The 22,058-nt window shown below is 68.3% G+C and overlaps 1 protein-coding gene across 2 annotated transcripts; it reads right to left on the reverse strand.

Moving 5' to 3' along the window:
• Nucleotides 1–1,027: 1,027 nt before the first annotated feature.
• On the reverse strand, nucleotides 1,028–20,758 carry ADCY3 (adenylate cyclase 3). 2 transcript variants are annotated; one of them, XM_062571243.1, is made up of 19 exons: nucleotides 20,084–20,758; nucleotides 19,849–19,998; nucleotides 7,718–7,848; nucleotides 7,533–7,644; nucleotides 7,214–7,341; nucleotides 6,921–7,079; nucleotides 5,363–5,657; nucleotides 5,127–5,269; nucleotides 4,864–5,025; nucleotides 4,693–4,780; nucleotides 4,341–4,457; nucleotides 3,941–4,194; nucleotides 3,761–3,890; nucleotides 3,146–3,304; nucleotides 2,638–2,784; nucleotides 2,106–2,219; nucleotides 1,877–2,003; nucleotides 1,436–1,560; nucleotides 1,028–1,355 (listed from the first exon to the last, which is right to left on the reverse strand). In XM_062571243.1, exons 1-19 carry the CDS (start codon nucleotides 20,756–20,758, stop codon nucleotides 1,173–1,175), a joined length of 3,399 nt encoding a protein of 1,132 aa, XP_062427227.1. In that variant the 3' UTR covers nucleotides 1,028–1,172. The 2 variants fall into 2 exon arrangements, with proteins under 2 accessions (XP_062427227.1, XP_062427226.1); XM_062571242.1 differs by having other exon boundaries at nucleotides 3,761–3,905.
• Nucleotides 20,759–22,058: the final 1,300 nt, after the last annotated feature.

Genomic DNA, 22,058 nt, shown 5'->3' on the forward strand with positions numbered 1-22,058 from the left:
GGCAGCTCCGGGCCTAGAGTCCAGGGCGCGGAGGCCCGCAGCGGTCTGCGCCCGGCGGCTCGGCCCCGGGTCTCTCCCCTGCCCTGCTCCGTGCCTGCTCTCGATACGGCGCCCAGCGCTTGGACGCGCTTCCCGCCGTCAGGCGGGTGCTGAGGCTGCGAGGACGGAGCGGCAGGGGCAGCGAACGCGGATTTTCTTTCCTTCTCTATGATTTTTGGGGGGAAGGAGGGAAATTCATGCCTGGGGCGGGGGGGAAGCAGGACGCAGCCCCGACGCCAGCCGAGCTGCGCCAAGGGAGAGGCACAAACGGCGCTGGTGGGACGCGCTAGAGCTGCCCTCCCCGTTACGGACCCCTCCAAACCCGAGGCCCCTCCAGACGGTCGGTGCCCAAGCGCTTTCCACCGTAGCCACCGCCCGCAACACAGCAGACACAGAATCAGGCTTTGAAATTCAACCGCTTCTATTCAAGAAACTAGTAGCGTAATTACACTCCCTCCGACCCTGACAATGCGGGCTGAACAACAGTCCTCCTCCTCCTCCTCGGCCGGTCCCCGGTCCTCTCTTCCATTAAGCAATAGCGAAGTGCAGGGCAGCATCAGGCTGAGAGAGCCCCCGCCGCGGGGCGTGAACAGTCACGGTTAAAAATATAAATATCGATTTGCTCTTTCATATATATAATATATATATATATATATATATATATATATATATTTTTTTTTTATATAGCTATCTGAAATGCACTATTGTTTTCCCGTTTCCTCTCCAAGCCCCAGGCGACGCGCTCGCCTGCTCCCTGCGCTCCTGAGGATGGACTTTGGATGAGCTAACAGCGACCCCCGAGCGCTGCCGCTGCCGGCGCGCGGCACGGACGCGGCGGCTTCCCGCCCGGCCCCGAGCTTGCACCGCCTCGCGCCCAGCGCCGCGCACCCCTCCCGCCCCCCCCCCCCAGCCCCGGCGGAGACGAAATCGAGCTAATCTCCCCCCCCCCCCCCCCAAAATTCCTGGGGACCCTGGCGGGAGGTGGGTCGGAAAGGAGGGAGGGGGCAGGTTGGGTCCTGGAGCCGGGTTTCCCGTCCGGACGTCGGGCGAGCGGCAGGCGCTCGGAGCCGGCTCCCCTCCGTGCCGGGGAGCCGGTGGCTGTGGTCCCTAGCAGGTGCAGGACGCCTGGGCCCTCACGAGCTGTCCACCACCTGGTGGGGCAGGGTGATGGAGGAGCCGTTGACGAAGGAGCCCTGCTTCTCCCGGCCCTTGAGGAAGAAGGTGAGCAGCTCGCCTTTGCCCTTGACGTAGATGGCCCCGCGGCGCACGAAGCGGAAGCCGTACTCCTTCAGGATGAGGTGGGTCTCCTCCACCACCTGCGGACGCGAGGGGAGACCGGGAAGGGGATCCGCTCCCGGCGCCCGAAATTGGGCTGTCACGCAGCGTCGTCACCCACCTGTATGTTCCCCATCACGCCGGTGGACTCCATCCTGCTGGCCACGTTGACCGTGTTGCCCCAGATGTCGTAGTGCGGCTTGCGGGCGCCGATCACTCCCGCCAGCACGGCCCCCTTGTTCATGCCTGCACGAGGGCGGCCGGACGTCACCCACCCCCGTGCTCGGGACGCCCCGCGTGAGCCCGTCCCAGGAAGCACCAGTGGGCTCTGCTCCTACCACCCCCCTGCCTGGGATGGGTCGGGGCAGCCTGTCCGGGGCAGAGACGGTGCCCCAACCTTGATGCCTGCAGCTGCAATCAAGTCTCTAAATTATGGCTGCTGCCAGATGTCCCTCTGCTTGGGGGAAGACAAGGGTAGGAGGGACGGGGACGCAGAGGAAGGCCCTGCCCTCCAGAGTGGCACCTGAGGGGCCTTCACCCCCTTCCCCACGGCCAGACTTGCCTATTCGGAGCATGAAGTTGTTGAAGGACTGGTAGTTAATGTTCATCAGCGTCACCTTCATGGCTAAGGCAAAGTCGGCCAGATCAGCTAAGTGCTGCCAGCGCTCCTTTTCCGAGAGGGTCTCCTTCTGCAAGAGTGGTGGGGGTCAGGCGTACCCTCCCTCCTCGACTGCCCTTCCTGCTGCACGCCGCGCCACGGCGGTGCCCGCCAGCTCTTGGGACCCCCTTACCTTGGTGTTGTAGCCATTGGCGTTGGCATCGGGGGTCACTCCGGAAGCGGCCATGTAGGTGCTGCCGATGGTTTTGATCTTGGTGATGCACCGGAACTGGGGCTCATCCAGGAGCTGGGCCATGGAGACCAACCTTCAGGCACCCCAGGGCCACGGCAGCGGGACGGGAACATGGAGTCCCGGGGACCACGGGGTGGAAGCACTGGGTCTCCCTGCCCCAGGATGGAGCCAGGCTGAGCCCTGGCTGTGCAGGCTGGCACTGGTGCAGGCTCCCACGTCCTTCTGCAGGACCCTAGGACACTGCCCACCAGGGCATGGTGTAACCTAGGCCCATGTGCCCAGCCCTGACCTATCCCCCAGACAGGGTTTACCCCAGGGTATCTCTGGGGTTGTTGGGATGGGTCTTGGTTGGGATAAACATGATGGGACAAGCAGGACGGGACGGGAGGAGACACCCAGATGCACTCCGTAGTAGATGTTGGCCAAGGGCAGCCCTGCACCACCCTGCATGGTCAGCTCCAGCCTGACTCACCGCATCGAAGTCGGAGATGATCTCGTTGAGGAACCGCAGGCACTCGATCCCTCCGTTGTTGATGCTCTCCTCCGTGTAAAAGTCGGCGAAGTTGGGGAGGGAGGCGAACATGACGCCGATCTCGTCGTAGGACTGGCTGTAGAGCTCCTGGGGATGGCACAGCAGCCGGGAGTGTGAGCCCAGCACCGCCAGCATGCCCAAACCCGTTTGCAAAGCACCCTCAGCCCCTGGGTCATCTTGGCATGGATGAAAAAAAATAGGGTGTCCTGCAAGCCTCTTCTGCCCTGGCAAAGATGTCACCTTCCTCCAACCAGTGATGGCCCAGTTAGAGCCCTAGACAAGTCCAACAGATCTGGAGATCTTGCACCAAAAATTGGGGCATATTGCTAAGTTTTACCATGTTGCTGAGGGACCCCAGAGCAGCCCCCCGTGCGTGAGACCAGGCTGCATCGGCCCAGGTGCCTGTGGCCGTGGGGAGCCCGTGTCTACCTTGCCCTTGTCCCCTCACCTCATCCCGCTTCTTGGAGCCCAGGAAGTGCCGGGCCACGTGCTCGGGCAGCATATTGGTGACAAGGGCCTCGTTCCAGCGCCTCATCTCGTAGACCCGCTCCTTCTGGTCGTGGACGTCGATCTTCCAGAGGAAGAGGGTCCTGGCCAGCTTCTCCACCTGCAGGTGGGAAGGAGAGGGGTGCCGCAGCGCCACCGGGTGCCCCACGGCCACGGGGACTCCTCCCAGGGCTGGGCACATCCCGGCCAGCACCGGTGACGAGCTGGAGGGTGGCTCAGGGACAAGGCCAAGCCCTGATAGGAGCTGTGAGACCTGCTCCAAGGAAGGCAAAGAAAGAGCTGCACCGTGATGTCCCCAGGGTGGGCACAGGCCTGGGGCCACCACAGTGCTGTCCTGGCGTGGGAAAATAGGGTGGCTTTGCAAGCTGGTGAGCTACACCGAGGGGTCCAGGGCATCACTGGAGAGCAGAGCTTTCCCACCACCAGGTGCGAACCCTCGGCGGGTGCAGGAAACACTAGGCTGGATGTGGGGCTGGACGCAGCCGGGAAGGTTCCCGCGGGACGGAGGCAATCCTGCCACAGACCTTGGGAGGGGAGCGGGGGCCGCGGCACTCACATGGCGGGAGAAGTAGTAGAAGCTGAGCATCACCACGAAGATCATCGCTGTCATGGAGTACTTGGAGGGCACAGGCGTGGCCCTGCCGGGGAGACGCCGGCAAGGCGTGGGTGGGCCGCGAGCGGTGGGCCTGGCCGTCCCCACGCTGGGCTGCCCTCCGCGTGCCCCACGGCCCCTTACGCGCCGTGCTGGCCCCGCCGCCGGTCGTACTGGTCGAAGAGGTGCTCCCAGGCGTAGATGTTGACGGTGCCGGCCGCCGCGGTGATGAGCACCATGAGGGTCAGCTTGACCATGTGGCTGACCTGCACCAGCATGATGGTGGCCACCAGGGCCAACACGGCGATGTAGCTGTAGTACTTGGGCTGCTCGCCGCAGCCGCCTGACCGCGGCGCCGTCCCGTTGCCGAACGCGGCGTAGACCTGCTGGCAGCTGAGCTGGGGGACCGGAGGGCAGGGTGAGCACGGGGCGCCCCACACCCAGTCACTGTGCACGGTTATGGGTCTGCCCGAAGGCGTCAGGCGTGCCGGGAGCCCGGGCAGTGCTGTCCCCGCCTCGCCGCGGGACGAGGAGGGCCCCTCACCATGTCCACGATGTCCGCCGTGGTCACGATGACGATCGCCGCCATGGCCCAGGTGTTGCGCGCCCAGCGGGTCCGGTCGATCCACGTGGAAAAGGCCACGAGTTTTTTGGGAAAGACCTATGGGGAGAGGAGGTCCGGGCAGGAGACGGGCCGCATCCAGCCGCGCGGACGCCCCCTCCGCAGTGCCTCCGGCCCTCAAGGCAACCAGCCGCCCGGAGAACCTCAGTGTCCTCCTGAGCCCGCCGTCCCCACCGGGCTGGAGCAGCAACGGTGATGGAGACGTGCCCGGGCACAGGCGCCACGCCGAGCCCCTTTGGCAGGGGCTCAGCACCACCCAGGATGCGGCTCCTACCCTGGGGAAAATCGCCGCCAGCGAGCAGACGGTCAGGACGAGCAGCAAGACCTCCCCCACCACGAAGGTCACGTAGTTGGCCACCAGCCTGCACGGGGAGTAGAGGGAGGCGCTCGGAGGCCTGGGATGGGACGGGGGGGACCGGCCCGACCTCCCCCAGCACCCCCTTACCAGGGGTCGATGCAGATCTCCACCAGGGCGGTGAAGAAGAGGACCACGCAGGAGCAGCTGAAGGCCGCGCCGCTCTGCTTCTCCTTCTCCACCGAGTAGCGCGTCTCCATCTCGGGGTCCACGAAGCGCATGGAGAGGCGGAACGTGCTCTTCCCCTTCGACCTGCCGGCGGCACCGTCAGCGCCCGCCGGCGGCCGCGGGGAGCCGTTTCGGACGGGTCCGGGGCGGGGGGACGGACGGACGGACGCGGGGACGCCGCTTACGCCTGCGCGGACTCGCGCTCCAGCAGGGCTTCGTTGAGCAGCTCGTTGAGCTCCTGCTCGTTCTGCGAGGCGTCGATGACCCGCTCGGCCAAGTCGCGGAGCCGCAGCCGCCGCCGCGGGTTGGGGAAGGAGGGTTTCGCCGCCTGGCCCGAGACGGGCGAGAAGAAGGCGGACGTCGGCACGGCGGCGCCGGCGGCCCGGCGCCCGCGCGGCGCCCGCTCGGCGCTTGCCCGCACCTCGGCTTCCTCCTCGGGGCCGCCGCCGCCGCTGCCGGGGGGCTCGGCGGCGAGGGCGAGCGGCGAAGCCGGGGCCCGCGGCGAGGCCGGGCCGCCGGCGCAGCCGCCCCCCGCCCCGCTCACCACCCCGTTGATGCCGCCGCGCGCCGCCGCCGCCGTCGTCTTGGGCACCACCACCAGGTAGGTGACGATGCCCTTCTCCTTCAGGTAGTCGCAGCGCGAGCCGCCCTCGCCCGGCTCCACCTCGAACTCGCCCCGCAGGCAGTCCACGGTGCTCTGCGAGATGTGCACGCGCCTGCGGGGCCGAGCCGCGCTCGGGAAACCACCCCCGCCAAAATCCCCCCCACCACTGAGCGACCCGCCAAAGCCAGGCTTGGAAAACCAAAACAACCCCAAAACACCTCCAAGAAGCCCACCACTGAGCGCCCCGCCAAAGCCAGGCTTGGAAAACCAAAAAAACTCTAAAATAAACCTCCCCAAAGCCCACCACTGAGTGTCCCACCAAAGCCAGCCTTGGAAAACCAAAACAACCCCAAAACACCTCCAAGAAGCCCACCACTGAGCGACCCGCCAAAGCCAGCCTTGGAAAAACCAAAAAAACTCTAAAATAAACCTCCCCAAAGCCCACCACTGAGTGTCCCTCCAAAGCCAGCCTTGGAAAACCAAAACAACCCCAAAGCACCTCCAAGAAGCCCACCACTGAGCGCCCCGCCAAAGCCAGGCTTGGAAAACCAAAACAACCCCCAAAACACCTCCAAGAAGCCCACCACTGAGTGCCCCGCCAAAGCCAGCCTTGGAAAAACCAAAAAAACTCTAAAATAAACCTCCCCAAAGCCCACCACTGAGTGTCCCTCCAAAGCCAGCCTTGGAAAACCAAAACAACCCCCAAAACACCTCCAAGAAGCCCACCACTGAGCGACCCGCCAAAGCCAGCCTTGGAAAAACCAAAACAACCCCCAAAACACCTCCAAGAAGCCCACCACTGAGCGCCCCGCCAAAGCCAGGCTTGGAAAACCCAAAAAACTCTAAAATAAACCTCCCCAAAGCCCACCACTGAGTGTCCCACCAAAGCCAGCCTTGGAAAAACCAAAACAACCCCAAAACATCTCCAAGAAGCCCACCACTGAGCGACCCGCCAAAGCCAGGCTTGGAAAACCAAAACAACCCCAAAACACCTCCAAGAAGCCCACCACTGAGCGCCCCGCCAAAGCCAGGCTTGGAAAACCAAAAAAACTCTAAAATAAACCTCCCCAAAGACCACCACTGAGTGTCCCACCAAAGCCAGGCTTGGAAAAAAACTCAAAATATCTCCTCCAAACCCACCACTGTGTGCCCCCCCCCCCAAACCCAAGCTTGGAAAACCAAAGACAAAACCCCCCAAAACTCCAAAACGCCCACCACAGAGTGTCCCACCAAAGCCAGCCTTGGAGAACCAGAGAACCCCTGCCCCCTAAACCCTCCCCCAAACCCACCAATGAGCATCCCACCAAAGCCAGGCTCGGAAAACCCCCCAAACCACCCCAACCCCAGCACTGCGCGCCCCGAGCTGGCACCTCACCCCGGGATGCCGCCCGCCTCCATCTTGTTGGCCACGGTGACGTCCGTGGACCACACGTCGTACTGCCAGCGCTTCTGGCCCAGCACGCCGCCCAGCACCGTGCCGCTGTGCACCCCGACGCGCATGTCCACTGCCGTCCGCGTCTTCTCGCGCACGTAGCTGCGGGGGGGGGGGGCGAGGGGCTGACGCCGGCCGGCGGCCCCCACCCGCCCCCAGCTCGACTTCGAGCTGGCCCCCACGGCGCTGCCTGGCCCGGGGAGCGGGGGGGGGGGGACGCGACGAGGCGCCCTTACGAGATGGCCTCCACCATGGCCAGCCCCATCATGATGGAGCAGACGGCGTGGTCCTCGCGGTAGTCGGGCAGCCCGCAGATGCAGTAGTAGCAGTCGCCGAGGATCTTGATGCGCAGCTGGTGGTGCCTCTGCGGCCGGGGAGGGGGGAGCGGGCCGGCGTCAGCCCGCGGCCCCTTCCTCCGGGCCGGACGCGCGGCAGCTCGCGTCTCTGCTCAGCCCCTTCCCAAGCTGCTTTTTGCAGCCGGCGAAGGGCGGAGGTCCCGGACCCCCCCCCCCCAACCCAGCCTCTCCCCGCCGCGCCGCCGGCGGGGGCACTCACCGCCGCCAGCTTGTCGAAGCGGGCGAAGAGCTCGTTGAGCAGCTTCACCAGCTCCTGGGCGCTGCAGGACGACGAGAGCTGGGTGAAGCCCACGATGTCGGCGAAGAGGATGCTGCGGGGAGCCGGCGTCAGCGGCCGCCGCCGCCCGGCGCGGCGCCGGCCGAGCCCCCCCGGCCCGGCCCTACCTCACGTTCTCGTGCCGGTACATGTACATGGTGTTGAACTGCTGCAGCTCCTTCTGGCTCGGGTCCTTCTTCATGTCCTTCAGCATCTCGTCCGCCACGTGCTTGGGCAGGATGGAGAGCATCAGGCGCTCCTGGGGAGGGGGCGGGGACGAGTTGGCGCCGCTCCCTGCCCCCCCCCCCGAGTCCAGTTTCCTTGGGGTTTTTTAACACGACGCAAACGCACGGCGTAAGCGCGAACGCACGACGGAAAGGCGGGGGCGAACGCACGGCGTAAGCGCGAACGCACGACGGAAAGGCGGGGGCGAACGCACGGCGTAAGCGCGAACGCACGACGGAAACGCGGGGGCGAACGCACGGCGTAAGCGCGAACGCACGACGGAAAGGCGGGGGCGAACGCACGGCGTAAGCGCGAACGCACGGCGGAAAGGCGGGGGCGAACGCACGGCGTAAGCGCGAACGCACGACGGAAAGGCGGGGGCGAACGCACGGCGTAAGCGCGAACGCACGACGGAAAGGCGGGGGCGAACGCACGGCGTAAGCGCGAACGCACGGCGGAAAGGCGGGGGCGAACGCACGGCGTAAGCGCGAACGCACGACGGAAAGGCGGGGGCGAACGCACGGCGTAAGCGCGAACGCGCGACGGAAAGGCGGGGGCGAACGCACGGCGTAAGCGCGAACGCACGACGGAAAGGCGGGGGCGAACGCACGGCGTAAGCGCGAACGCACGACGGAAACGCGGGGGGCGAACGCACGGCGTAAGCGCGAACGCACGACGGAAAGGCGGGGGCGAACGCACGGCGTAAGCGTGAACGCACGGCGGAAAGGCGGGGGCGAACGCACGGCGTAAGCGCGAACGCACGACGGAAAGGCGGGGGCGAACGCACGGCGTAAGCGCGAACGCACGGCGGAAAGGCGGGGGCGAACGCACGGCGTAAGCGCGAACGCACGGCGGAAAGGCGGGGGCGAACGCACGGCGTAAGCGCGAATGCACGACGGAAACGCGGGGGCGAACGCACGGCGTAAGCGCGAACGCGCGACGGAAAGGCGGGGGCGAACGCACGGCGTAAGCGCGAACGCACGACGGAAAGGCGGGGGCGAACGCACGGCGTAAGCGCGAACGCACGACGGAAAGGCGGGGGCGAACGCGCGGCGTAAGCGCGAACGCACGGCGGAAACGCGGGGGCGAACGCACGGCGTAAGCGCGAACGCACGACGGAAAGGCGGGGGCGAACGCACGGCGTAAGCGCGAACGCACGACGGAAACGCGGGGGCGAACGCACGGCGTAAGCGCGAACGCACGATGGAAACGCGGGGGCGAACGCACGGCGTAAGCACGAACGCACGACGGAAACGCGGGGGCGAACGCACGGCGTAAGCGCGAACGCACGACGGAAAGGCGGGGGCGAACGCACGGCGTAAGCGCGAACGCACGACGGAAAGGCGGGGGCGAACGCGCGGCGTAAGCGCGAACGCACGGCGGAAAGGCGGGGGCGAACGCACGGCGTAAGCGCGAACGCACGGCGGAAAGGCGGGGGCGAACGCACGGCGTAAGCGCGAACGCACGACGGAAAGGCGGGGGCGAACGCACGGCGTAAGCGCGAACGCGCGACGGAAAGGCGGGGGCGAACGCACGGCGTAAGCGCGAACGCACGACGGAAACGCGGGGGCGAACGCACGGCGTAAGCGCGAACGCACGACGGAAAGGCGGGGGCGAACGCGCGGCGTAAGCGCGAACGCACGGCGGAAAGGCGGGGGGCGAACGCACGGCGTAAGCGCGAACGCACGACGGAAAGGCGGGGGCGAACGCACGGCGTAAGCGCGAACGCACGACGGAAAGGCGGGGGCGAACGCACGGCGTAAGCGCGAACGCACGGCGGAAAGGCGGGGGCGAACGCGCGGCGTAAGCGCGAACGCACGGCGGAAAGGCGGGGGCGAACGCACGGCGTAAGCGCGAACGCACGACGGAAACGCGGGGGCGAACGCACCGCGTAAGCGCGAACGCACGACGGAAAGGCGGGGGCGAACGCACGGCGTAAGCGCGAACGCACGACGGAAACGCGGGGGCGAACGCGCGGCGTAAGGGCGAACGCACGACGGAAAGGCGGGGGCGAACGCACGGCGTAAGCGCGAACGCACGACGGAAACGCGGGGGCGAACGCACCGCGTAAGCGCGAACGCACGACGGAAAGGCGGGGGCGAACGCACGGCGTAAGCGCGAACGCACGACGGAAACGCGGGGGCGAACGCACGGCGTAAGCGCGAACGCACGACGGAAACGCGGGGGCGAACGCACGGCGTAAGCGCGAACGCACGATGGAAAGGCGGGGGCGAACGCACGGCGTAAGCGCGAACGCACGACGGAAAGGCGGGGGCGAACGCACGGCGTAAGCGCGAACGCGCGACGGAAAGGCGGGGGCGAACGCACGGCGTAAGCGCGAACGCACGACGGAAAGGCGGGTGCGAACGCACGGCGTAAGCGCGAACGCACGACGGAAAGGCGGGGGCGAACGCACGGCGTAAGCGCGAACGCACGACGGAAAGGCGGGGGCGAACGCACGGCGTAAGCGCGAACGCACGATGGAAAGGCGGGGGCGAACGCACGGCGTAAGCGCGAACGCACGATGGAAAGGCGGGGGCGAACGCACGGCGTAAGCGCGAACGCACGACGGAAACGCGGGGGCGAACGCGCGGCGTAAGCGCGAACGCACGACGGAAACGCGGGGGGCGAACGCACGGCGTAAGCGCGAACGCACGATGGAAACGCGGGGGCGAACGCACGGCGTAAGCGCGAACGCACGACGGAAAGGCGGGGGCGAACGCACGGCGTAAGCGCGAACGCACGACGGAAAGGCGGGGGCGAACGCACGGCGTAAGCGCGAACGCACGATGGAAAGGCGGGGGCGAACGCACGGCGTAAGCGCGAACGCACGGCGGAAAGGCGGGGGCGAACGCACGGCGTAAGGGCGAACGCACGGCGGAAAGGCGGGGGCGAACGCACGGCGTAAGCGCGAACGCACGACGGAAAGGCGGGGGCGAACGCATGGCGTAAGCGCGAACGCACGACGGAAACGCGGGGGCGAACGCACGGCGTAAGCGCGAACGCACGACGGAAAGGCGGGGGCGAACGCACGGCGTAAGCGCGAACGCACGACGGAAACGCGGGGGCGAACGCACGGCGTAAGCGCGAACGCACGACGGAAAGGCGGGGGCGAACGCACGGCGTAAGCGCGAACGCACGACGGAAACGCGGGGGCGAACGCACGGCGTAAGCGCGAACGCACGACGGAAACGCGGGGGCGAACGCACGGCGTAAGCGCGAATGCACGACGGAAAGGCGGGGGCGAACGCACGGCGTAAGTGCGAACGCACGACGGAAACGCGGGGGCGAACGCACGGCGTAAGCGCGAACGCACGACGGAAACGCGGGGGCGAACGCACGGCGTAAGCGCGAACGCGCGACGGAAACGCGGGGGCGAACGCACGGCGTAAGGGCGAACGCACGACGGAAAGGCGGGGGCGAACGCACGGCGTAAGCGCGAACGCACGACGGAAAGGCGGGGGCGAACGCACGGCGTAAGCGCGAATGCACGACGGAAAGGCGGGGGCGAACGCACGGCGTAAGCGCGAATGCGCGACGGAAAGGCGGGGGCGAACGCACGGCGTAAGCGCGAACGCACGACGGAAACGCGGGGGCGAACGCGCGGCGTAAGCGCGAACGCACGACGGAAAGGCGGGGGCGAACGCACGGCGTAAGCGCGAACGCACGGCGGAAAGGCGGGGGCGAACGCACGGCGTAAGCGCGAACGCACGACGGAAAGGCGGGGGCGAACGCGCGGCGTAAGCGCGAACGCACGACGGAAAGGCGGGGGCGAACGCGCGGCGTAAGCGCGAACGCACGACGGAAACGCGGGGGCGAACGCACGGCGTAAGCGCGAACGCACGACGGAAAGGCGGGGGCGAACGCACGGCGTAAGCGCGAATGCACGACGGAAACGCGGGGGCGAACGCACGGCGTAAGCGCGAATGCACGACGGAAACGCGGGGACGAACGCACGGCGTAAGGGCGAACGCACGACGGAAACGCGGGGGCGAACGCACGGCGTAAGCACGAACGCACGACGGAAAGGCGGGGGCGAACGCACGGCGTAAGCGCGAACGCACGGCGGAAAGGCGGGGGCGAACGCACGGCGTAAGCGCGAACGCACGACGGAAAGGCGGGGGCGAACGCACGGCGTAAGCGCGAACGCACGACGGAAAGGCGGGGGCGAACGCACGGCGTAAGCGCGAATGCACGGCGGAAACGCGGGGGCGAACGCACGGCGTAAGCGCGAACGCACGACGGAAAGGCGGGGGCGAACGCGCGGCGTAAGCGCGAACGCACGGCGGAAAGGCGGGGGCGAACGCACGGCGTAAGCGCGAACGCACGACGGAAAGGCGGGGGCGAACGCGCGGCGTAAGCGCGAACGCACGACGGAAACGCGGGGGCGAACGCACGGCGTAAGCGCGAACGCACGACGGAAACGCGGGGGCGAACGCACGGCGTAAGCGTGAACGCACGACGGAAAGGCGGGGGCGAACGCACGGCGTAAGCGCGAATGCACGACGGAAACGCGGGGGCGAACGCACGGCGTAAGCGCGAATGCACGACGGAAACGCGGGGACGAACGCACGGCGTAAGGGCGAACGCACGACGGAAACGCGGGGGCGAACGCACGGCGTAAGCGCGAACGCACGGCGGAAAGGCGGGGGCGAACGCGCGGCGTAAGCGCGAACGCACGGCGGAAAGGCGGGGGCGAACGCACGGCGTAAGCGCGAACGCACGACGGAAAGGCGGGGGCGAACGCACGGCGTAAGCGCGAACGCACGGCGGAAACGCGGGGGCGAACGCACGGCGTAAGCGCGAACGCACGATGGAAAGGCGGGGGCGAACGCACGGCGTAAGCGCGAACGCACGACGGAAAGGCGGGGGCGAACGCACGGCGTAAGCGCGAACGCACGACGGAAAGGCGGGGGCGAACGCACGGCGTAAGCGCGAATGCACGACGGAAACGCGGGGGCGAACGCACGGCGTAAGCGCGAACGCACGACGGAAAGGCGGGGGCGAACGCACGGCGTAAGCGCGAACGCACGGCGGAAAGGCGGGGGCGAACGCGCGGCGTAAGCGCGAACGCACGGCGGAAAGGCGGGGGCGAACGCACGGCGTAAGCGCGAACGCACGACGGAAACGCGGGGGCGAACGCACGGCGTAAGCGCGAACGCACGACGGAAAGGCGGGGGCGAACGCACGGCGTAAGCGCGAACGCACGACGGAAAGGCGGGGGCGAACGCGCGGCGTAAGCGCGAACGCACGGCGGAAAGGCGGGGGCGAACGCGCGGCGTAAGCGCGAACGCACGACGGAAAGGCAGAGGCGAACGCACGGCGTAAGCGCGAACGCACGACGGAAACGCGGGGGCGAACGCACGGCGTAAAGCGCGAACGCACGGCGGAAAGGCGGGGGCGAACGCACGGCGTAAGCGCGAACGCACGACGGAAAGGCAGAGGCGAACGCACGGCGTAAGCGCGAACGCACGACGGAAACGCGGGGGCGAACGCACGGCGTAAAGCGCGAACGCACGACGGAAAGGCGGGGGCGAACGCACGGCGTAAGCGCGAACGCACGACGGAAAGGCAGAGGCGAACGCACGGCGTAAGCGCGAACGCACGACGGAAAGGCGGGGGCGAACGCACGGCGTAAGCGCGAACGCACGACGGAAACGCGGGGGCGAACGCACGGCGTAAGCGCGAACGCACGACGGAAAGGCGGGGGCGAACGCACCGCGTAAGCGCGAACGCACGACGGAAAGGCGGGGGCGAACGCACGGCGTAAGCGCGAATGCACGACGGAAAGGCGGGGGCGAACGCACGGCGTAAGCGCGAACGCACGACGGAAACGCGGGGGCGAACGCGCGGCGTAAGCGCGAACGCACGACGGAAAGGCGGGGGCGAACGCACGGCGTAAGGGCGAACGCACGACGGAAAGGCGGGGGCGAACGCACGGCGTAAGCGCGAACGCACGACGGAAAGGCGGGGGCGAACGCACGGCGTAAGCGCGAACGCACGACGGAAAGGCGGGGGCGAACGCACGGCGTAAGCGCGAACGCACGACGGAAAGGCGGGGGCGAACGCACGGCGTAAGCGCGAACGCACGACGGAAAGGCGGGGGCGAACGCACGGCGTAAGCGCGAACGCACGACGGAAAGGCGGGGGCGAACGCACGGCGTAAGCGCGAACGCGCGGCGGAAAGGCGGGGGCGAACGCACGGCGTAAGGGCGAACGCACGACGGAAAGGCGGGGGCGAACGCACGGCGTAAGCGCGAACGCACGACGGAAACGCGGGGGCGAACGCACGGCGTAAGCGCGAACGCACGACGGAAAGGCGGGGGCGAACGCGCGGCGTAAGCGCGAACGCACGACGGAAAGGCGGGGGCGAACGCGCGGCGTAAGCGCGAACGCACGGCGGAAACGCGGGGGCGAACGCACGGCGTAAGCGCGAACGCACGGCGGAAAGGCGGGGGCGAACGCACGGCGTAAGCGCGAACGCACGACGGAAACGCGGGGGCGAACGCACGGCGTAATCGCGAACGCACGACGGAAAGGCGGGGGCGAACGCACGGCGTAAGCGCGAACGCACGACGGAAACGCGGGGGCGAACGCACGGCGTAAGCGCGAACGCACGACGGAAAGGCGGGGGCGAACGCACGGCGTAAGCGCGAACGCACGACGGAAAGGCGGGGGCGAACGCACGGCGTAAGCGCGAACGCACGACGGAAACGCGGGGGCGAACGCACGGCGTAAGCGCGAACGCACGGCGGAAAGGCGGGGGCGAACGCACGGCGTAAGCGCGAACGCACGACGGAAACGCGGGGGCGAACGCACGGCGTAAGCGCGAACGCACGACGGAAAGGCGGGTGCGAACGCACGGCGTAAGCGCGAACGCACGACGGAAACGCGGGGGCGAACGCACGGCGTAAGGGCGAACGCACGACGGAAAGGCGGGGGCGAACGCACGGCGTAAGCGCGAACGCACGACGGAAACGCGGGGGCGAACGCACGGCGTAAGCGCGAACGCACGACGGAAAGGCGGGGGCGAACGCACGGCGTAAGCGCGAACGCACGACGGAAACGCGGGGGCGAACGCGCGGCGTAAGCGCGAACGCACGACGGAAAGGCGGGGGCGAACGCACGGCGTAAGCGCGAACGCACGACGGAAAGGCGGGTGCGAACGCACGGCGTAAGCGCGAACGCACGACGGAAACGCGGGGGCGAACGCACGGCGTAAGCGCGAACGCACGACGGAAACGCGGGGGCGAACGCACGGCGTAAGCGCGAACGCACGACGGAAAGGCGGGGGCGAACGCACGGCGTAAAGCGCGAACGCACGACGGAAAGGCGGGGGCGAACGCACGGCGTAAGCGCGAACGCACGACGGAAAGGCGGGGGCGAACGCACGGCGTAAGCGCGAACGCGCGACGGAAAGGCGGGGGCGAACGCACGGCGTAAGCGCGAACGCGCGACGGAAAGGCGGGGGCGAACGCGCGGCGTAAGCGCGAACGCGCGACGGAAAGGCGGGGGCGAACGCGCGGCGTAAGCGCGAACGCACGGCGGAAAGGCGGGGGCGAACGCACGGCGTAAGCGCGAACGCACGGCGGAAAGGCGGGGGCGAACGCACGGCGTAAGCGCGAACGCACGGCGGAAAGGCGGGGGCGAACGCACGGCGTAAGCGCGAACGCGCGACGGAAAGGCGGGGGCGAACGCACGGCGTAAGCGCGAACGCACGACGGAAAGGCGGGGGCGAATGCACGGCGTAAGCGCGAACGCACGGCGGAAAGGCGGGGGCGAACGCACGGCGTAAGCGCGAATGCACGATGGAAAGGCGGGGGCGAACGCACGGCGTAAGCGCGAACGCACGACGGAAAGGCGGGGGCGAACGCACGGCGTAAGCGCGAACGCGCGACGGAAACGCGGGGGCGAACGCACGGCGTAAGCGCGAACGCGCGACGGAAAGGCGGGGGCGAACGCGCGGCGTAAGCGCGAACGCGCGACGGAAAGGCGGGGGCGAACGCGCGGCGTAAGCGCGAACGCGCGACGGAAAGGCGGGGGCGAACGCGCGGCGTAAGCGCGAACGCACGACGGAAAGGCGGGGGCGAACGCGCGGCGTAAGCGCGAACGCGCGACGGAAAGGCGGGGGCGAACGCACGGCGTAAGCGCGAACGCGCGACGGAAACGCGGGGGCGAACGCACGGCGTAAGCGCGAACGCGCGACGGAAAGGCGGGGGCGAACGCACGGCGTAAGCGCGAACGCACGACGGAAACGCGGGGGCGAACGCACGGCGTAAGCGCGAACGCACGACGGAAACGCGGGGGCGAACGCGCGGCGTAAGCGCGAAAGCACGACGGAAACGCGGGGGCGAACGCGCGGCGTAAGCGCGAACGCACGACGGAAACGCGGGGGCGAACGCACGGCGTAAGCGCGAACGCACGACGGAAAGGCGGGGGCGAACGCACGGCGTAAGCGCGAACGCACGACGGAAAGGCGGGGGCGAACGCACGGCGTAAGCGCGAACGCACGACGGAAAGGCGGGGGCGAACGCACGGCGTAAGCGCGAACGCGCGACGGAAAGGCGGGGGCGAACGCACGGCGTAAGCGCGAACGCACGACGGAAAGGCGGGGGCGAACGCACGGCGTAAGCGCGAACGCACGACGGAAACGTGGGTGCGAACGCACGGCGTAAGCGCGAACGCACGACGGAAAGGCGGGGGCGAACGCACGGCGTAAGCGCGAACGCACGACGGAAACGCGGGGGCGAACGCACGGCGTAAGCGCGAACGCACGACGGAAAGGCGGGGGCGAACGCACGGCGTAAGCGCGAACGCACGGCGGAAAGGCGGGGGCGAACGCACGGCGTAAGCGCGAACGCACGACGGAAAGGCGGGGGCGAACGCACGGCGTAAGCGCGAACGCACGACGGAAACGCGGGGGCGAACGCACGGCGTAAGCGCGAACGCGCGACGGAAAGGCGGGGGCGAACGCACGGCGTAAGCGCGAACGCACGACGGAAACGTGGGTGCGAACGCACGGCGTAAGCGCGAATGCACGACGGAAACGCGGGGGCGAACGCACGGCGTAAGCGCGAACGCACGACGGAAAGGCGGGGGCGAACGCACGGCGTAAGCGCGAACGCGCGACGGAAACGCGGGGGCGAACGCACGGCGTAAGCGCGAACGCACGACGGAAAGGCGGGGGCGAACGCACGGCGTAAGCGCGAACGCACGAGGGAAACGCGGGGGCGAACGCACGGCGTAAGCGCGAACGCACGACGGAAACGCGGGGGCGAACGCACGGCGTAAGCGCGAACGCGCGACGGAAAGGCGGGGGCGAACGCACGGCGTAAGCGCGAACGCACGACGGAAAGGCGGGGGCGAACGCACGGTGTAAGCGCGAACGCACGACGGAAACGCGGGGGCGAACGCACGGCGTAAGCGCGAACGCACGATGGAAACGCGGGGGCGAACGCATGGCGTAAGCGCGAACGCACGACGGAAACGTGGGTGCGAACGCACGGCGTAAGCGCGAATGCACGACGGAAACGCGGGGGCGAACGCACGGCGTAGGCGCGAACGCACGACGGAAACGCGGGGGCGAACGCACGGCGTAAGCGCGAACGCACGACGGAAACGCGGGGGCGAACGCACGGCGTAGGCGCGAACGCACGACGGAAACGCGGGGGCGAACGCACGGCGTAAGCGCGAACGCACGACGGAAACGCGGGGGCGAACGCACGGCGTAAGCGCGAACGCGCGACGGAAAGGCGGGGGCGAACGCACGGCGTAAGCGCGAACGCGCGACGGAAAGGCGGGGGCGAACGCACGGCGTAAGCGCGAACGCGCGACGGAAACGCGGGGGCGAACGCACGGCGTAAGCGCGAACGCACGACGGAAAGGCGGGGGCGAACGCACGGCGTAAGCGCGAACGCACGACGGAAACGCGGGGGCGAACGCACGGCGTAAGCGCGAACGCACGACGGAAAGGCGGGGGCGAACGCACGGCGTAAGCGCGAACGCACGACGGAAAGGCGGGGGCGAACGCACGGCGTAAGCGCGAACGCACGACGGAAAGGCGGGGGCGAACGCGCGGCGTAAGCGCGAACGCACGACGGAAACGCGGGGGCGAACGCGCGGCGTAAGCGCGAACGCACGACGGAAACGCGGGGGCGAACGCGCGGCGTAAGCGCGAACGCACGACGGAAAGGCGGGGGCGAACGCACCGCGTAAGCGCGAACGCACGACGGAAAGGCGGGGGCGAACGCACGGCGTAAGCGCGAACGCACGACGGAAACGCGGGGGCGAACGCACGGCGTAAGCGCGAACGCACGACGGAAACGCGGGGGCGAACGCACGGCGTAAGCGCGAATGCACGACGGAAACGTGGGTGCGAACGCACGGCGTAAGCGCGAATGCACGACGGAAACGTGGGTGCGAACGCACGGCGTAAGTACAAATGCACGATGGAAACGTGGGTGCGAACGCACGGTGTAAGTACAAATGCACGATGGAAACGTGGGTGCGAACGCACGGTGTAAGTACAAATGCACGATGGAAACGTGGGTGCGAACGCACGGCGTAAGTACAAATGCACGACGGAAACGCGGGTGCGAACGCACGGCGTAAGCGCACAGTGCAAACGCACGATGCAAACGCCGGCGTAGATGCGCGGTGTAAATTCACGGTGCACGGGAAAGCAGCCGGGGGGGTTACGTGGATCCCAAAGCCGGGAGCCTCCCCGTGCCCGGTCCCCCCGCCGCGCCGGCCGGGACCCGCCGGCCCCGCTGCTCCAGGAAGGCGACCGCGAGTTTGCAGCAGAAACCACACGTGCCCTTCGCCTTCCCGGCCGCCCGCCTGGCTTCGAGCTTCGCCCCTGCATTTTTGCGGCCCCCGCTCACCGCCGGTGCCCGTGCAAAGGGCAAAGGCGGCAGCGATGCTGCGTGGAGCTAAATAGCAACGTTTCCTCCTGGGAAAACAGCAGGCTCAAAAAAAAAAATAAACAAAAAAATGTTGATGGAAACAGAGCGAGAAGGAAAAGCGGTTGCAGAGCCGCGTTTCCCAGCGGGAGACAAACAACTTCGCTGCAGCCGAAGGCCCAGCCGGGCCTGGCTGGCTCGGGCACCGGAGGGCCGCCGCCGCGCAGGGGCACGGGCACGGGGCGGCTCGGCCCCACGCCGCCGCCCCCAGCCTGGGCACGAGCCCTTCGGGAAAGTCACCGGCATCCGGCGTCTGTCTCCCCGGCACCGGGATGTCGGCTGGGGCTGCCATGGCAACCCGGGTCCCTGCCGGCGATGCTCGGCGGCCGGGGATGCCAGGCGCCGCCTTCGGCATCGCTTCGCCCTCTTCTCCCAGGCTTTTGCAAGCGGGAACGGGGACGGTGTCCCCGGGGAAGGGGGGGGGGGGGACACGGGGCGGCAGCGGATTTTGCGGAAAATTGGCTTTTGCAGAGCAGCCCCCGACGCGGGGCCCGGTGCCGGGGACGATCTCGCGGTTCCCGCAGCGCGGCGGGTATCCCGAAGGCAGCCCGGGACGGCGCGGGGCTGCCGCCGGCCGGAGCTGCTCCGGATTTGCTCGGGAGCAGGCCAGGCAGCCGCCCCCGGCAGCGGCCGTTCACCTTAACTCTGCCTCCGGGGCAGATTTTTTTTTTTTTTTTTTTTTTTAATCTGAATCACTGGGGAAAAGGAAACCCCTCGGCTCGGCCCCGTTCGCATTCGAGCCGCGGGGAAAGGGCGCGCGGCCCTGTCCCCCCGCCACCACCGCCAGGGCGGGTCGTGGCAGAGCTCAATAACCCCGAAACCCCCCAATTCTGGGGAAAAAAAAAAAAAAAAAAAAGAAAAATACAACCCGGAGCAGGAGGGGCTGCAGCGAGCGAGCGGGCGGCCGAGGCGGCGATCGGAGCAGATAAGAGACGGGCGGCGGAGAGGCCCCCCCCCCCCCCACCCCGGCCCCCCGGAGAAGGGGCTAAAACCAGCCGAGCTGCGGAAAAACGAGGCGTTCGACGGGCTCGGGGCGACGCGAGCCCCCAGCGCGGGCGCCCCGCGGCGCCTACCTGCTGCTGGCTCTGCTCCTCCAGGTTGAGCTTGACCTCGAGCGACTGCCGCGCTTCGAGGAAGGCCTTGCGGTGCTTGCGGTCGGCCATGTAGTAGGACATGGTGCCCACCGTGATGGCGCACAGGTAGATGGCAACGTTGGACAGGATCTGCGGGAGGCGGCGGTGAGCGCGGCGGGCGGGCGGGCAGACGGACGGATGGACGGTTGCCCGCCGCCCCCGGCTGCCCGCGTACCTGTCGCAGCAGGACGCCGCGGTCCAGGGCGTCCGGGCGCTGCTGGGCCACGGTGACGCCCAGCACCAGCGTGTGGACGCCGCAGGAGACGGCGGTGAGGAGCACGATGGGCGCGAGGCGCAGCGGCAGCGTGATGAAGAAGGAGAAGACGAAGAAGGCCTGCCAGCCCACCGTGTCGCCGGCCTCGGGGAGGCGGGCGAAGCTGAGGCCCAGGTAGCAGAAGATCTGGGCCAGGATGAGCGCCCAGAGGACGTAGGGCAGGAAGCGGCGCGCCAGGCGCGCGGGCAGCAGCCGCCGCTTGCAGAGGGCGAAGAGCAGCGCCTGGGCCGCCAGCCCGGCCGCCGCCGCCAGCGCCGGCGCCCGCCGCTCCGCCGCCGCCGCCGCCGCGCACGTGGCCAGCACGTAGCAGTCGAAGAGCGCGGCGAAGACCACCAGCACCAGGAGGGTGTCGTGGCGCTGGCGGCGGAAGTAGGTCTGGTAGAGGTTCTCCAGGGAGTCGGGCGCGAAGGTGAGGCGCATGAAGCGGGGCAGGCAGAGGCAGGGCCCCGAGCTGCGCACCGTCACGTCGCGGCCCCGGCCCCCGGCGCGCTCCGGGTCCGACGGCAGGCTCACCGAGCAGTCGGCCGAGTACTCGGCCGAGTGCTCGGGCTCCGAAAACGCTCCGGTCCTGGCCATCCCGCCGCTTTGATCTTCTCCCGCGCCTCGCCGCCGAGGCCGCGTTCCCGGGGCGAGGAGCCCCCCAGGACGGCTCCGCGCCGGGCTCGTCCTCCGCGGCCCTCGCGCGCGGCCAGCGTGCCAGCGGCGGGGAGGGGGTGGTGGTGGGGGGAAACAAACCAACAAAAAAAAAAAAACAAAAGGGAAAAATGCAAAAATGAAACGCAAAGCCCGGCCGCGATGCCGCGCCGGCCCTCCCTCGAGGGCGGCGGGAGTTGGGGGCGGCCTCCCGCCGCCGCCGCTGCCTGTCCCGGCCCCTTGCAAAAGGAGGAGGAAGCGATAATAGCGATTTTTTTAAAAAAGGGTTAAAAAAAAAATAAAGGCGGAGGGGAAAAAAAGAAATGCGACCCCAGAGGCGCCGGCGAAGGGAAGCCCTGACTCACCGGCGGCGGCGGGGAGGGGGTGCGGAGCGGGACCCCCCCTCGCCGGAGCGTCCCCGCCCCCCGCGCACCGCCGTAACCCTCGCGGTGCCGGGCGCTCCGAGCGAGCCGAGACGGAGCCGGCGGCTATTTCGGGATGGGTCCCGCTCGCGGCCTTCCCTTGGAGCCCACTGTGGGGCGGGGGGGGGACCCCGTCGCCTTTCGGAGTGCAGGCGGGCCGCACGCCGAGGGGGAGGACGCATGTGCCCCCCCCACCACCACCACCTCCGTGCCGGTGCGCTCGATACCTGGAAGGACGACGACTCTTCGCCCGCCGCTCCCCGCGCGTCCCCGAGCCTCGGGCCCGCAGCTCCGACCCGGAGGAGTCGAGAGGCAACCTCAGCTGCTTCTTCAGGGGAAGTAATTGCTTTTGTGCAGTAATTAATACCCAAATGAGAGCGCCAAAGCTGCAGCTCTCCGGCGCGCTCGGGGCTGCTCCTGCTGCGGCTGGAGAGGAGGGCACGGGAGGGGGGTCGTGCGGGGGGCTCGCGTGCATGGCTTGGTGGACCCGTCTATCCTTCTTGGCTACCTCCACGCTGCTAAGCCAACCACCGCCAGGGCCAGGGAGGTGACACCAGGCCAGGTACCCGGGGCAGTTTGCTTGAGAAAGGTTAACAGCAGAGCTGTGAACCACTACCAGGTCAGTTGGTCTGAAGGCCACAAAGGGGACCTGGCACCGGTTAGCAACCTAGGGTAGGTGCAGCCCCAGCTCGGGGGTCCCCAGGCACCACCTGGGCCTGCTGCAGGGTTCGAGCTGCAGGCAGCAGCGAGGAGCAGACCTGGCAGCCGGCGCCGGCCGTCGGGGACGTGTACGGGCAGTCACACATCGCAGGGGCAACTTG

Source organism: Rhea pennata, chromosome 3 (assembly GCF_028389875.1).
Source record: "Rhea pennata isolate bPtePen1 chromosome 3, bPtePen1.pri, whole genome shotgun sequence".
In the NCBI taxonomy this organism is placed as follows: Eukaryota; Metazoa; Chordata; class Aves; order Rheiformes; family Rheidae; genus Rhea; species Rhea pennata.

Excerpts from the sequence above, each read along its gene's own strand:
- ADCY3 (XM_062571242.1), bottom strand. The coding sequence starts at position 20,758 with ATGGCCAGGACCGGAGCGTTTTCGGAGCCCGAGCACTCGGCCGAGTAC. Across the intron at positions 7,645-7,717 it reads TACCGGCACGAGAACGTGAG|CATCCTCTTCGCCGACATCG; the intron begins GTAGGGCCGGGC and ends GGCTCCCCGCAG. Across the intron at positions 4,458-4,692 it reads TGGCGGCGATTTTCCCCAGG|GTCTTTCCCAAAAAACTCGT; the intron begins GTAGGAGCCGCA and ends CTCTCCCCATAG.